Below are 15,901 nucleotides of genomic sequence, written 5' to 3' on the forward strand. Positions count from 1 at the left end.
GATCTCTTAGCTATAAGTTAACTGTATTTTAAAACATAATTAAGCGAACTCCGCTCCTACAGACAAACCGAGGAATTGGTTTTGTGGGGTTTTTAATTTATTATACCAATATCTTTTACTTGCTTACTCACTCACCTAAACCTACTTAGTGGTAATCTAATGTCTTGTAGATGAAATGGGTATGCTATAAGATTTTAAGGCAATACGTACCTATATTATAAATAATATGTTAGCTACACACATTAGTAATTTTAGGTTTTAACCGACTTCAAAAGAAGGTTATAATTTTTTTGGAATGTCCTTCAAGCATGTAACTATTACAAAAATATAAATAAAACGATGATTGTCTAAAAAATCGGCACAAGAAACGAAATATTGAAGTACTTACTTATGTAAGTATTCGCACACTTAACTGGTACATTAATTAATTTAATTATTACTTGAATAAATAGTTATTTTAAACTGGGCTTAGAATCTATTGAAGTTTTCAAGTAAATTATACTATCTGTACTTGTTAGGTACCTATGTAGAGCTTTTTTAAGTTGTTTTTGTCTTTAAAACGTTATAGTAGGAATAGAAATAAAATCTTTTAATTAATGTTCAACCTGCTATGCACAATATCCTCCGTGTCGAGCGGTCGGGTAAAAAGGAAACTCACACTCTTTTTATTTCTTTATTTTACTATTTCTAAAGTAATACAATATTCAATTCGAATACAATTTTACTTTTATCCATAATAAAATAATAATTAATATTTAAACTTATTTAACTTGGCTTCAGTACAATCTAAATAATCAGCGTGGAACGGAACGTTAAGCTCGCTGGTTTGTGTAATTTAAAATCAACTCTAACACGTAGAGCGAAAGCTTTACATCGAGAGCGCATACAGATGGCCTTCGTTTTTACAACAAAAAAATGAGTTAACTATGATGCAGTATGGACTGGACGTAACTAAAAGGTTATTTTATATTTTGTTTAGTATTATAACACGCCTTTGACGGAGCATTTCCGTTGTAACTTACAGGATTACTTAAAATAAAAGGGTACAATGATGTATCGTGTATTCCAAAAGCTATTGTTGAATTGTCATAAGTTTCGATAAAGTTACTAGTTTACTTGAGTTGCGGAATAGGTAATAAGTGTTTGGCTCAGTTTTGTGAAATTTGACTTACGTTTGTGATCAAACTTTTTGAGTGCTCTACTTGACTTAGTTTAAAGGTAAATATTTTTTTAAGCTAGCTGTAGAACATAATTGTGCGTTTATAAATGTGTAAGTGAAGGCTAAGTTGTCAAACAATAAAGATAACAAATGCGGCAAATTCAACTTGTGGTTTGTGTATTATTTTCTGTTGTGAGTCATTGCTTGGCGGTAGGCACTAGGTATATCGAGTGATGGTTTCTCCTTGCTAATTGTTGCTGTAATACCACATTCGTATTCTAATAGTGGACTAGCTATTTCTAGCACGCATTTGTTGCGCGTTCGTGAGGTCCCTACCTACCTACTTTGTGCCTACCAGTTTTAAGGACACGCAGTTACAAAGGACATTAAACCGTTTATATGCAGGTAACTTAACTATATACTCAACTTACTTAGTTTACAAGTAGGCTTACGTAACATTCAAGAAAAAATACCTAGGTAAGTATAGTAGGTAGGTACCTAACCGCTAGGTAGATAGGTAGGTACATTTCATACCAGTGTGTTCCCAGAGTGAGAATGTTCTCTTTGTAAAAACTATTTAATAGTAAGGACATTGGCTGCATTCCTTTTTCAAATTGTTCTTTCTTGTACTCTGGTCTTAACTGCCAAATGTTAATAAAATAATCTCTTTTGGTAGGTACCTTCATACGTACATAAGTTTTGCGCATTTTACTGCTGGAAACGTTTTCAAAGTGGGAACATACCTACCTATTCAGGAAAGGCACACCACTGGTCAAGAATAGGTACCTAATAACCTAATAATAGAGTGAGATAGGTACCTATCATGCCGTACGATGCGAAGCGGCTCCGTTGCGATGTCGCGTCGGATATTCAAAAGATCGTAAAACGACGGAACTTCGACAACTCTCCCATTTATCATAAAAATAGGTAACCTACCTCAAGATCAGTGATGTGCCCTTCGCGAGAATATTTCCACTTTGGGAAAATTCCCGGCAGTATAATGGCGCAAAAGTTAGCTAGGTATGTAGAGCTTTATTACCTAGCCTTGACGCAGATGAGACCTGGGGGGTTCAAATGGCCACATCGAAGCAATTCATCTAAGAAAGCAATATTGCTATTTGACATTTGTTTGCATTGCGCACTTTTATATGCGCAAATGTCAAATTGCAATATTGCTTTCTTAGATGAATTGCTTCGATGTGGCCATTTTAACCCCCCAAGTACAAGAAAGTATAATTTGAAAAAGAAGCAGCCAGTATCGTTACTATTAAAGAGTTTTTACAACAGGAACATTCTCACTTTCGGAACATTCTAGGAAACGGCACAACACTACTCATGATTACCTACCTACCATCCCTAATAAAATAATACATTCATAATAATAAATTCAATGTCATATTATTATATTATTCACCATCTTCGTGGGTATTTTTAAACATTATGTAGGTACAAAATATTATAGAGGTACAAAGTATTTTTTTTGTTTAAATAATACATTTTCACTTAGATCTAGGCACCTACGTATGTATTCTTCTCTATGCTTAAGTAGTAATGTAGTGTCTTACAAGACATTCACAGCCCTTATGATGAGACTAAAATGATTAAAATAATAACATACCTAATAATAAACGAAAAAAAACATTAAGTCCCTACCTACTACATTCCTATAAGTACGTATCTTACACGCCTACCTAATTACCTATTACATACGACTAGACTGCAGAACTGTGTAACAGTAAAGGAAAATAGCAGATATAGTAGTTGTAGTGTATTGGTCTCAATATAATTATATAAATAAATATCGGCTCGTTGCCACACACTACGTCTTCACTCCACCCCCGTACATACCCGTACAGTTTACTTTTTAATTGTGGCCACCGCGTAGTGCATTGCCCGAGACGACAGAATATATATGTGAATCGATTATATCGATTCAAGTATTTTATAATATATTACATATGCCTGCAGTGGGACACTGAGTGTTACTAATAATAATAATAATAATTACATATTTATTTATATATTTAATTATACCTACGTGTATTAAAATAAGATGTGTTTATGTACTTATGTAAACACTACAGTAGTTACCTATACTTAAAGAACTGTAGCGATTCAGTTACTACTGTGACAAAGTTCTAGATAGGTTTTATTTTCCTTAAACACACAAGCTCTTTACTTAGTTACAATAATAACATTATTGTGCTAAAGATAGTGAGATATAAATAGTGATGACGGCTGATGACTGATGATATTTGTGTTGCATGACAACTTTTTAAAAAAGTAATAAGTAGGTTAACTCCTTTTGGCATAGAGCTGTTTTAAGTTCGAATTACGAATAGGTACCTATAATGGGGGGTTAAAATTGCCACATCGAAGCAATTCATCTAAAAAGGAAAGTTGCAATTTGACATATAAAAGTAAGTGCGCAATGCAAACAAACGTCAAATAGCCAAATTGCTTTTTTAGATGAATCGCTTCGATGTGGCCATTTTAACCCGCCAGGTTGTGAGAAGCTGCAGTAGTTTTTGGCGGATGAGACGTTCGTTAGGTATATTGTAAAAAATTACGATTCAAATTGTAAATTGAATAATGCAATTTTCGAATGTGAAATGAATATCATTTTTAAGAACGCTTGAATATTTTACTAGTTCCTTTTATATTTAGCAATAGTATCAAGCGCTCTTTTATAGGTAGGTACCTACTAGATATTTTATATTTTACAGCTTATCGCGGCACGCCTTAAGATAACGCTGTCCACACGGTTATCTATCGTTATCAGTAAAATAAATAAGACTAAATGATGACAATATCGTCCTTTGCCGTTGGAGAAAACTATTTTTGGCTTGAATTTTAAGGATCCGTAACATACACCGTAAGCTTATCTCCCAAAAGGGAAGTTTAAAACTAGTCAAATCAGGCGGGTTAAAATGGCCACATCGAAGCAATTCATCTAAGAAAGCAATATTTCTATTTGACATTTGCGCATATATAAAAGTAAGTGCGCAATGCAAACAAATGTCAAATAGCAAAATTGCTTTCTTAGATGAATCGCTTCGATGTGGCCATTTTAACTAAACGTTTTACTAAACGTCAAAACACGATATTACTATGGAATTTGTATAATAAAGCACACTGTGACGTTTTAGAAAAATGTGATAAGATGTCGCACTTATTATTACATTTTTCTTTATTAAAATTCATCAAATAATCAAATAAGTTAAATAAAAAAAGATTTTGTTATCAGATCTGTCTTTATTTAGTAATCAGAATTTCAATAATTTATCTTTGACCTAGGAAACTACCCAATCAGGTGTACTATGTATGTCTGACTACGATTATTGATGACGTCATAACATATTTTTTATTTATTTATTTTTATAATATATGAATCTTGTGACGTTTCGAAAAAATAATCTCATTTGACTTGATTGTCTTCTGGCCTATTGGTAAAGCGATGAATCCTGTAGTAATAAAATGAACGTCAGTGTGTTTACCAGGCTGAAGTGCGGTCTCCTTGGTCGGCATTACGAACCTAAGATTATAAAGAAATAATAAAATAAAAACAAATGAACGAGTTCTGTTTATTTCTTTACTACCACAAGTAGGTAATTCGAACGATACATTTTACGAATGTAATACGTTCAAGATAGAGTATACACCGGTCCAAAGCGGAGCGCAAATTTCTAACACCGAACGCAAAAAACGCAGTAGGTACCTAAGCACCAAACTGTCGAATGACCAACTAATCGTATTTTTTTGCGTGGTATTAGAAACCCCTTAATTTCAGAAGGTTGAATTTTCAATGTAAAGTAGGTATAAACCTATAAATGACACTGTAGATTTTCCCAGTTCTCAAAAAAAAAACAAAGATGGCGATGTACAGTGTTGCTTACGTTTAACAATCAAATTTCATAGATAACAGACATGCATATTTATCTTTGTTTTTGGGTATATGACCATGACCCTTGTTATTACTCCTAGACACAACACATATTCCACAAATTATTATTCTGATCAAAATATAGGAAACAATTAGGTAGCAACGTAATTCTGTATCATATCTGATCTAAATATCAATCAACAATTACTTTTTATTTTTGAATAATTATGTACCCGAGCAATTAGAAAACGGGTAATTATCTCGTTACAAATCTGTAAAACTGTACAACGCCATCTATAATGTTTATGGAGAACGTAGCCTGGAAAGTTCCTCTTCCGTTTTAATATACTTAATTGTGTTAGAATGGAAACAAAGTCCACCTGTGCGAGCCTGATAATGAAACGTTGTGGTTACCTATACGAGTAGTAATACGATTTCTCAATTCTATTACGATGTTTTTTTTTTCATTTAAACAGACTATATCAACTAGCTGTACGTACTTAGCCTGCTGATAGTGTCGTAATCTTGCTGAGTAAAAATATATCTTCATGCGCAGTATTTTAACTTAACCAAGTGTAACACAAGCTGTCTCGGAACATTATACTTACGTCGTAAATTGGCCTTGGACCAACATCGACAGCCGATTATTATGTCTCATAAAACCTCAAAGTATCTTATGAAACTCACTTGATCTTGAGGACATATAATTTATTTACTCGCAATCACCTCGCAATACGATTTATTAATACACTTTTAAATTTTACAGATGAAACAGTTGAAAATACCGTGAGGAAATGGCCGATAACAACAAAAAACGAACAAGCAGTTTCCGTAAATTGTTCCCCAGTTTATTCTTTTCACATAAATCGAAGGAAAAAAATAGTGACAAAGAATCGCATCGTCCAAAGAATTCGAACGATAGCTCGTCAATTAGCAATCATTACCAAAATCCAAGATCAATTATTAGGACTGAGAAATCTACTCAAGGTGAGGATGAAAATAATGGGTGTATATATGAGAACATTGCGGTTTCTCGAAATGCACAACATGATACGGTGACGCTAAGCAGCACCGCGGCAAGCAATCATTCTTCAAGCAGCACTTTAGTATCAGAAAGCGTGAAAGGTAAATCGAACTATGTCGGAAGTAGTCTAAGTAAGGCCAGCTACAGCAGCCCCTATACCAGTTACGCGGCGCGACCGCAAGTCCCACCTAAACCTCACGAATCACATACACCACAGAATCACAACGAATTCGAAAACCCTCAATATCCCGATGTTTACTATCATTCAGTGGAAAAACTAACAGATAAGATATCGCACTTCGACGAAATTGAGATATACAGAGCATCTAAATCTCAAGTAGATCCGACACCGGTTGGAGCTGAAATTAAAAAGGTGAGCACGAAGTTTCTAATATCACCGAAAAAAGAAGCCGAAGTACGAACAATACAGCCAACAAGAGCGCGAAGTTTGTCGTTCAATAAAAACAAGGCAGAACCAAACAATACCGAAACACGAGACAATTTCAATAGAAATGAGTTACATATATCGAAGCCATACAACTACTCGGCTCCAACTTCACCGATCCCTCTTAATCATAAAATTCCGAACATGCCTAAAACGGTATCGCCTTACGAACATGTCCGCAAGACCATAATGGAAAATGAAATAAAAAGAAATTCCCTGAGTAGATCTAGCATCCAAAATAAGTCTACTCCTTCGCCCAGACCAGAGGACGCCAGGTTAGCTAGTAGAACTTCCAATTCTATCGGAACTACACTTCAAGAAAGTCATAAAATGAACGACACTGACCGAGAAAAGACACGACAAAGAGTTGAAGCGTTTTACTGGCAAAAGCTGAAAGAGCAAAAAGACAAAGAGGACGAATATCTTTTAAGACAGTCTTTAAATTGTCAAATGAATAGCCCTACTGGCCGCAATACGTATTCTCATTCAAACTGTAGTACGCCAAATTCTTTCACGGCTGAGCCGAGAAGTTTCAGTTTGCCACGAGGGCAAAATTTAAATAGTAGTTACTGCGTTACCCCTCCGGTTTATACTAATCCCTCGTTTGTCAGAGGGGCGCCTGAAAGGCGTACTGATACCTTCATAACAAATCGAAGTTCTTACAAGGATCCAGAGGTAATTTATAGGCACCCTGAAAAATTAATTGCTAGTACAACTTTGCAAGGATCTCCATATAATATGAGACAGACTCCGATTTTCCAACGAGGTTCGCTGACGAGAGATTTGCGAAATGCGAATCCGCAACCAAAGAGAGTGAGTTTTGAGGAACAATATTTATCGAAAAATGCGTTACAGAATGACGGAAGTAAAAGCAGTACAAATTCCAAAATGGTGAGAAATCTGATGAGTTCGTATCCTGAGTGCTCTTCAGACGTGTCGAAAGTTGCTAATGGATCGAAGGGTGTGTTCAAAGCTCCGCCACGTCCTCCCGTCCGGACATCAAGTGTCAACAGGAGTTATAAAATGGAAAACAGCAAGAATGTTGTCAACGCTTTTGGAAAACGTCCGGGATACTCCGAGTCCGAGAGCGGGTCTGAAGCTGGGGAAATACAAAGGATCCTGAGAAACTCCGCAGCGAAGGGTAAGCAAATTCTTATATTTCACTAGTGTAATAAAATATGTGTTGTGTTTCCTATAAGGCATGAAAATGTACTTCCAGACAACCTCGTTTTAGACTGGATATTGTTCTGAATTCTACGGTACAAAATAAATAATAGCTTCCTGAATCTTGCACTTTATCAAAAACAAAATTAAAATAACATTGATGTAGGTACGTACTTGAATCGTCAACTTCTTTTTATTTTTAACTAGAGTAGAAAAATTGGTAAAATAGAACAAATGGGGCTCATAGTTCCAGACAGTGACTTATTGAGTTCAAATAATTTTGCAAACGAATCTGCCACCATCGGGAAATTATTCAAGATTTGGTTGCCGGCAACAAATTGGTTTCCCAAGCAGGTGGAGGTGGTGCAACTATGGTGGCGTCATCATGGTGTCCTAGCGAGATTTAGACTTTTTTATTTCAGAAGTATTTACTATTTTTGTAACTTAATTTCTGAGGATGTAAGAAATCTGTGGTGGAATAAAGAAAAACTATTAAAATGGCACTAGAGCGCTTGTGTTTTCATAAGGTGCTTTATGTATCTAAAAACAGTGCAATTGGAGCTACTTTTGCGAACAAAAATATATTGCTCGAGAGAAAACTTAGATTTATGCACGAGGTGGTGGAAGGCCTAGACGAACACACTACGATCAAATCCTGGATGTTTTAAAGAAAGGCTAGAGTACTCTAAACCGAAGAGTATCGATGTAGACTGGTGAGAGTGGAAGAAGTGTGGAATTCCATGGTCTTTGTCTACTACTCACTAATTTAAGACACACGCTCTTGTCGGTGTAGCATTCTCCAGTCTATCAAAGACCAATTCTTTCACTTCCTTATAAGACACGACGTTCACCTTCTCTTTAATTTATTCTTTTCTGTTGTGTTCTCTGAGTTGTGTTTGTGTGTGTTGTTGTGTTTAATCTGTTGTCTGTCTACTAATGTATTTATTTGTAGCTAAATCGCATGAAGCTCGTGTGGTGCGACATAATAGAGGGCTTAACACAGACCCGCGCCAACAGATAGTATAATTTAAAGTTTGCCCTAGTTAACGACTTTGAGTGCAGTATAACCCGCTCCGACGCTGTCGTCTGCATTAATTACATCGCGCTAACGAACGTGGAGGGTGATTCTGTAATCTGGTGCTAACTTCACTTCATAGAGCTACCGAGTTTCAGACGAGTGAAGTTCGCTCCTGTAATTTGCCTGTACCCATAGACCGACATTATCTTTCGGCGCATGGGTGTAATCGGAATGAACGTCTATGAAAACGGATTTTTTGACTGTTGTTGTAAATGGCGAATGCATACGCACACGTACATCCCCGTCTCTTATTCTAGTTTCTTACCGTCTGCCGACTAAGGAGTACGTGCGAGCTAAATAGTTGTGAGATCATTTACCTATTAGGTCAACCTTAGTGTCGGGGTTACTATTGATCTGCTAAAGCCCCCTGACAACGACTACATACTTACTATAATGGCAAGCCGCTTGCCTCCGAAGCACAGATTTTGGACTATCTGGTAGCCTGAAATGTCCTAACCAAACTAGGGATCACAAAGTGATCTTTTTATCTTTGTCCCCACCAGAGTTCGAACCAGGGACCTTCGGATCGTGAGCCTACCGCTCAACCGCTCCACCACAAAGGCCGTTTCTTTAAACATTAGTAATTGTAAAATTAAGCCATTACTTTTTACCAAACATTTGACAAGCACCCTAAATTCTTAGTGGGTTTTAATTTAAATAAGTAACAATTTTCACCTAAATTGATTCATTCATTTATAATATATTGGCTGGATGCACTGATGAATTACAGGATCACCCAGCTGGCGATAGGGTTGTCAAATCCCGACGCCTTAACTATGACCTATAAGTACATACTCAAGTTCACAACATGCTTTGTGCGTTCCCGAACTTCCCAGGATATAATTTTTTGTAGTCTCTACGCACCAGGGGTGTTAAAGACCTCCATATCCGAAACCGAAACTATCGGATATACAAAATGAAGTTTCTTATGAGGTAATTTATTGTATATTGGCCGCACAAATTGGGAGCGCTGAGGGCTCTCAACTATGTTTTTTTTTATCCAAAAAAGACAGAAAGGTATATTTCCATACCAATTCCTGTTTCTACCCCTGAGCGAGATAAACTATAGTTTTGGCATGTTTGTCTGTTTGGCTAACGTCACAGCCCGGACACTGTATACAAAAATCGAATTCTTTGTGCCGCCTAACGCATAAGTGCAAGCGAGACACAGTTCGTGCACTCTTCCTTTTCGCGGATTACGGGCATTTAAGACCAAAGTAACTCCCAGAGAAGGCAAGGTCGACGCCTGAAACGAATTGGTGCGAGGTGGAGAGTTGTCATTCTATACCAGGGATGTTAGGGAGCTCCGTAATCGTGATAGAAACTAACGGATATGCGATACAAAAAAATCATCCGTAACCGTAACCGAATCCGAAATAAAAGGTTCGTTACGTTATGACAAGATGGTGTACGTTACGTTATGACAAGATGGGGTGCCGACACATAACCCGCGCGGATTGTTTGCTTTTTTCTTCATATGTCGTCATAACATATTATTATATAACTTGTCGTTATTACCTATTTGTATTTTACTTTTGAAATTCCTTAAAAATAATATCCGTAACCGAAATTATCCGAAACTAACGGATAATCCTAAATAATTTATTATCTGTATCCGTAACCGTTTCCGGTACTTATAATAATCATTCTTAAATCCGTATTCAATCCGTATCCGAAATTTCATATCCATAACATCCCTGTCCCTGTCTATCGCGTAGTATTATTCCTTATTCTATGACAGGGGTTTATATACATTGCGGATTTGAGTCGCAGGCTGTCCGCGTCTCTGGTAGGTGTGTTATAAATTTTTAATATTATAATAGAAAATGTAGGAATACCCGCTTTAACACGTGCTCGTGTAAATTTCATGTCACAGGCAAAGCCCTAAAACACGACGAGATGAAGGTTAAAGCGTTTCGGCTCTGAGGTAAGAGGATTATGCAAAAATGTCTTCATTATTTTCATATATATATTTTTTTTGTTTCCTTTCTACTTATATACTTTATATATTAGCGTGTTAACCATTACACCATCAGGGGGTTAAAAGGGCCACATCGAATTAATTCATACAAAAAAGCAATATTGCTATTTGACATTACAATGGCGGTTAATAAATTTTAATACCCTGACACCAGGGTTGCTGAGGTTCGTAATCCACCTCACAACCCACACGATAGAAGAAGAAGTACATCCTATCCGTACCATAGATGCGCACCGTACAAAAGAAATATGTATTGTCGTGTTTGTGGTAGATGTTTGGATGTGTACTTGACCGGACAAATGGGGAGCGCACCCAACGACAACCTCCGATTCGTATAGAAAACCTGTTGTAGATTAGTGGAACAAAAGAGACTGTGCTATTGAGTTGATGCGTTATTGGATTGAGGTGCTGGGTCTATGGGCACACCTCCGGGGTGTTACACTTCATACAAACAACCTCGTTTCACACAGACACTACACATTGACATTATCGCGCACATCTGTGTGTGTGACGTCTGAAGGCTGCCAATACCTAATTAAGCCGTCATTACTTATGTAGGTTGTGCTACTTACGAAAGAAGCTTTTATAATCATCTATTAATATTTATTATTTAGGTTATATTTATCAAAATAAAAGGAAGAAACTGACTGACTGACATATCAACACACAGCCTAAACGGCTAAACGTAGGCACTTGAAATTTGGAAGAGACGTAGCTTAAGTACCGTAGAGGTGCACTAAAAAAGGAATTTCCGAAATTCCCACGGGAACGGGAATTAGCGGGAAAATCCTTTTGTATAAAAAAATCTAAACCTCTTAAGTTAGACGCTTGAAATTTGGCATACAGGTACCTTAGTAAACTTAAAGCTTAGTTGCAACAGGATATTGCAAAATTCCCACGGCAACGGGAGTAGCGGGAAAAAACAATTGTATGAAAAATGTAAACCGCGTAATAAGATACACGCCACGCGGACGAAGTCGCGTGCAAAAGCTAGTAATATATGTATACCTACTTAAGTAACATTATATTTTAGATTTTTCACAGTCCTTTCCTCTCTCCTATTACGTTTAATACTTATCTATATAATTGATTTATTCTTAGGGAAATTAACAGCCAAATAATCACCACTAAATGAACAATATACGATGCCTACTAAAATCATCCACATTCATATAATTTCACATAAAAACAGCTGGAAAGATTCTAATGAAACTTCATAATAATAGAGCTAGTATATCAGAATAAAATAGTCATAGAGGTCGCGGATTTTATACGTAAATTATTATAAACTACAGCTAACTGTCTAATATACTTAGCTTAGAGTTAACATAGCCATAATAACAAACTCGCGGAGTTTATACCTATTTTTTTCTAAATTACAGCTAACGGTCTAAATCACTTGAGTATCTCGAGTTATAATATCAAATGAAAACAGCAAAAAATCGTGAAAAGTGAGAAAAGATTTTTTTAATGTCCACATAATTAATACGTACATACCTAATGGTGCCTTTGGCAACATTTTGCTTTGACTAGAGGCTCCGAAAGTACTTACAAATTATTAGTTCAAAATATGTATAAGGAATACTGAATGAAATAGGTTTCAAATTCGGACGGACAAATAATAGGAACTTTTGTAACCAAAAAACAATCTTTGAATTGCATTTTCCAAAGAAACAAAATGAAAAATACTTACAAAAAATTCTCCTATAGTCGGGACTTCCCCCTATTTATGTATTTAGCTTTGCACTGCGGTACCACATTGGCTTTCGTTTTTTATTAATTCTTCAAAATTTGTTTTCTATCTCTCCTTAAAACTCTTACCTAGTGGCCACATACTCGAACCTTGTGTTCGCTCCTTTGGGCTAAAGCACACAGATATTACCTTCCTGTTAACTGTCAGAAGCATTCCCGTTTCTGTTTGCAAAGAAAATTCTCGACACAAAAACACTGTAACAAGTTATACAAGTTAAATGTGGCGGCGGTGCAAAGCGACAGGGTTCCAAAGTGTACACAAATTGCTTGTGTTACAGAACTCCGGCCCCGCGATGTCCTGGGCGATAAATATTGCTCGTGTTTCCTGAACGGGAGAATTTCGCTTCGGGAACGGAGCGCGCAGTAAATTTCACGGATAAAAGCCTATTACGAGCGAAAATGTCTGAATGGCTGATCTGCCGCATTCTGTTACGCAGAGGTTTATAGGTACTATCTTTACTATACACTAGTGGCTCAGTGACTCGACACAGCTCCGCCCGGATTTAGTACATAATACATATGTATTATATACAAACGTATATATGTTCACACTCTTAGTCCCTAAATATGCGCAAATGATCAGAAGTTACAGCCACTTTTCATATGAAATCAAAGATAAATCATACGGAGACAAGCGATAAACCCAAGGCCCATTATGTTAATGATCTATTAGGGAAGTAATCCCTCTGTCGCTTTTAACGGCATGCCCGTGAAGATAGTTTTAAGTTATAAGTGTCATGTTTTTATTCGCTCTCTATCCAGGATAGATGAGAAGAGACGTTATGCCATATTATGCTTTTCAAACACTTAGTATCTGCGAAAGTTATTCTAAAGTTACTTTGCATGTTTGGTTCTGTTGTTTTGCCTGTCTGCCTGTGTGTGTGTGTGTGTGTGGACTATCTAGAAGGACGTACATTGACCAAATTGGAGATGTCGTTAGAAAAGGTTTAGTACGATCTACTCTGAATCGGCGGCGTACGTGTATCAAGTGATTGATGAATGTGGAGGAAGCAAAGAGAAGTGTGTCAGGATCAAAGCAAATGAAATTCTATAGTCTCTGCTTACCCCGGTGGGAAATAGGCGTGAGTTTATGTATGTATGTGTTTCCTTTCACGTTTAAACCGCTGAATCGATCTAAATGAAATTTGATATGGTGATAGAGTGAGACGCAGGGAAGAGTATAGGATAGTTTTGATCACGAAAATCACCCTTTAAGGGACATTTTACGATTCAACACGAATATTTCAACCAGGTATTTATTATAACTACCGTGTGCTGTAACGCACTTTCGTTGCCAGTCACTCAACGCGAACCTGCTTTTCCTACACTAGATATATTTTCTTAATCTAACTTACTTATTTAAAAAATAGACTTATTTTTTTACAATTGTCTGTATGGTAACTTATAGTTGTAATTATTAGATAAATAAATAAATAAATAATTAGGCTAGATGTGTGGGTCAAAATTAGATTATGATGAACTGCTTTTTGAATTTACAAATACTGCTGTTTACGAATTTAAATTAAGAATTACAAAACGAAGAGACGATTGGCCACGTCTCTTGATATTGAAATACGTGTAAGTATGTGTGTATTTGAACAAATTCCATAGTTTTTTTTTCGTTTTGATGTTTCGTAAAAAGTGTCTCATTTGATTTTGTCTTTTAATTATTTATAAAAGCTCCGATTTTACTAGTTACACCTCTTGCCAGTTAATTCCCGGAGCAGTAAGGAGATTAATCAAGTGTCTCTAGTTGGGTCTAAAAATTAATGCTCTCCCGCGGGGTCATGAGATCCGCATCGCTCGAGAGATGCATTTTAAATGAAATATCGTGTGGGATGACACCGGGTGGGGTTGTCGAGAGGGTGGGGGTAGTAAGGGAGGGGCACGTGTTCAGTAGTATCGCTGTAGTACACACAGTACGGTGCATCGAACTTTGTCATCGTAGTTCTGAAGCCACCCGCTATAACTCTTCTCCCTATGCGGCGGGAACTTGGTCGCTGGCATATCTATTCGCGCGAATTATTAAGCATAATTAAGTACCTAAGTTTTTTTTTTCAACGATAGTTGTTTCAACGATAGTTGTTGACGATTATTAACGATTTAAAATTCCGCAATGTGTATGCAACACGAACTCATGTTTATATTCTTTGCAAATTATCACCACAGATCAATAGATAGGTTACGTACTTACAAGAATTTGATTTTCGACAAATATTGTTTTTGAAATATGCGCTAAAATGAAGTGGGAATGGGCGGGATATGTCTGCCGTTTGCATCCGGAAAAGTGGGCCAAAATTACACCTGATTGGTCCCCACAAGGTCGTCGACGTCAAGGTAGACCACGACGACGACGGAGGGATCTTCTTCTGGGATGAGCTAGACGCCTTCCAGAACACCTGGTAGAACGATGCCCAAGACAGGGATAGTTGGAAAGAGAAGGGTGAGGCCTTTGCCCAGCAGTGGGACATTAATTAGGCAACAGAAAAAAGACGCCTTTGCCCAGCCCAATAAGGCTACAGAAAAAAAAATTGAGTTGGATTCAGCCTCACGCACACCATCCAAAGACCTACTGTATGGTGCCGAGATATGCAAACACACATAATAATTACCTTGTAATAATGACATTAACTTAAGTATACCTATACCTACATTATTTAATAGTTACACAGGGTGTTATGTGACTTCGTAACGAATGCTAAGGGGAATTCAGACCATGATTCTGTGTTAATATCAAGTGGAATTTTTCGTCGCAAAAGTGTGGAACTAAAAATAATTAAAAAAAAACTCCAAACACATAGAAACAGTGCATGGTGCTAACATTGACTCGTCATGGAAATTCAACCACATTGGTCTTACTTAAAGGTGATTATTTTAATACCTATTACATAATTCGTATACCTAATCTAATACTTACAGAGGCATAAAAACTAAATATCACTCACCGATTAATTACAAAATCTCAAAAACTACAAGTGCTAGAAGTCTAAAATGTAGTTGCTCACTAAGACAGGATCTCCGTGGTCCAGTGGTTCAGCGTTGGGCTCACGATCTGGAGGTCCCGGGTTCGAACTCCGGTTAACTAGTTTGGTTAAGACATTAATTAAAAGCTGGGTGGGTTGTCCGAAAGTACGATGACCCGTGCTTCGGAAAGCACGTTAAGCCGTTGGCACCGGTTACTACTTACTGATGTAAGTACGTAGTCGTTACACGAGCCATGTCAGGGGCCTTTGGCGGCTTAATAATAACCCTGGTACCAGGGTTGATGAGGTTGGTAATCGCAATCCACACAATAGAAGAAGAACCCCTAAAGGGGTGAAAAGGGGTGGCAGATTTTGTATGGAACAAAAAAATATTTTAATAGTAGGGTGTCACGCGATCGAGGTCGCGGGTAACATCTAGTTACGTGTTAGCA

The 15,901-nt window shown here is 36.9% G+C and overlaps 1 protein-coding gene across 11 annotated transcripts in view; it reads left to right on the plus strand.

Moving 5' to 3' along the window:
- Positions 1-924: 924 nt before the first annotated feature.
- LOC126380060 (coiled-coil domain-containing protein AGAP005037) overlaps positions 925-15,901 on the plus strand; it is a 246,107-nt gene continuing 231,130 nt past the window's right edge. For 9 of the 11 annotated variants that reach the window (XR_007568418.1, XM_050029234.1, XM_050029239.1 and 6 more), the window contains exons 1-2: positions 970-1,218; positions 5,809-7,652. Coding sequence is in view for 10 of the 11 variants with exons in the window: in XM_050029234.1 (XP_049885191.1) it covers positions 5,837-7,652 (1,816 nt within the window). In the remaining variant the exon portion in view is untranslated. The other 2 variants (XM_050029236.1, XM_050029235.1) reach the window with 2 other exon arrangements.

Source organism: Pectinophora gossypiella, chromosome Z, assembly GCF_024362695.1.
Source record: "Pectinophora gossypiella chromosome Z, ilPecGoss1.1, whole genome shotgun sequence".
Taxonomy (NCBI): domain Eukaryota; kingdom Metazoa; phylum Arthropoda; class Insecta; order Lepidoptera; family Gelechiidae; genus Pectinophora; species Pectinophora gossypiella.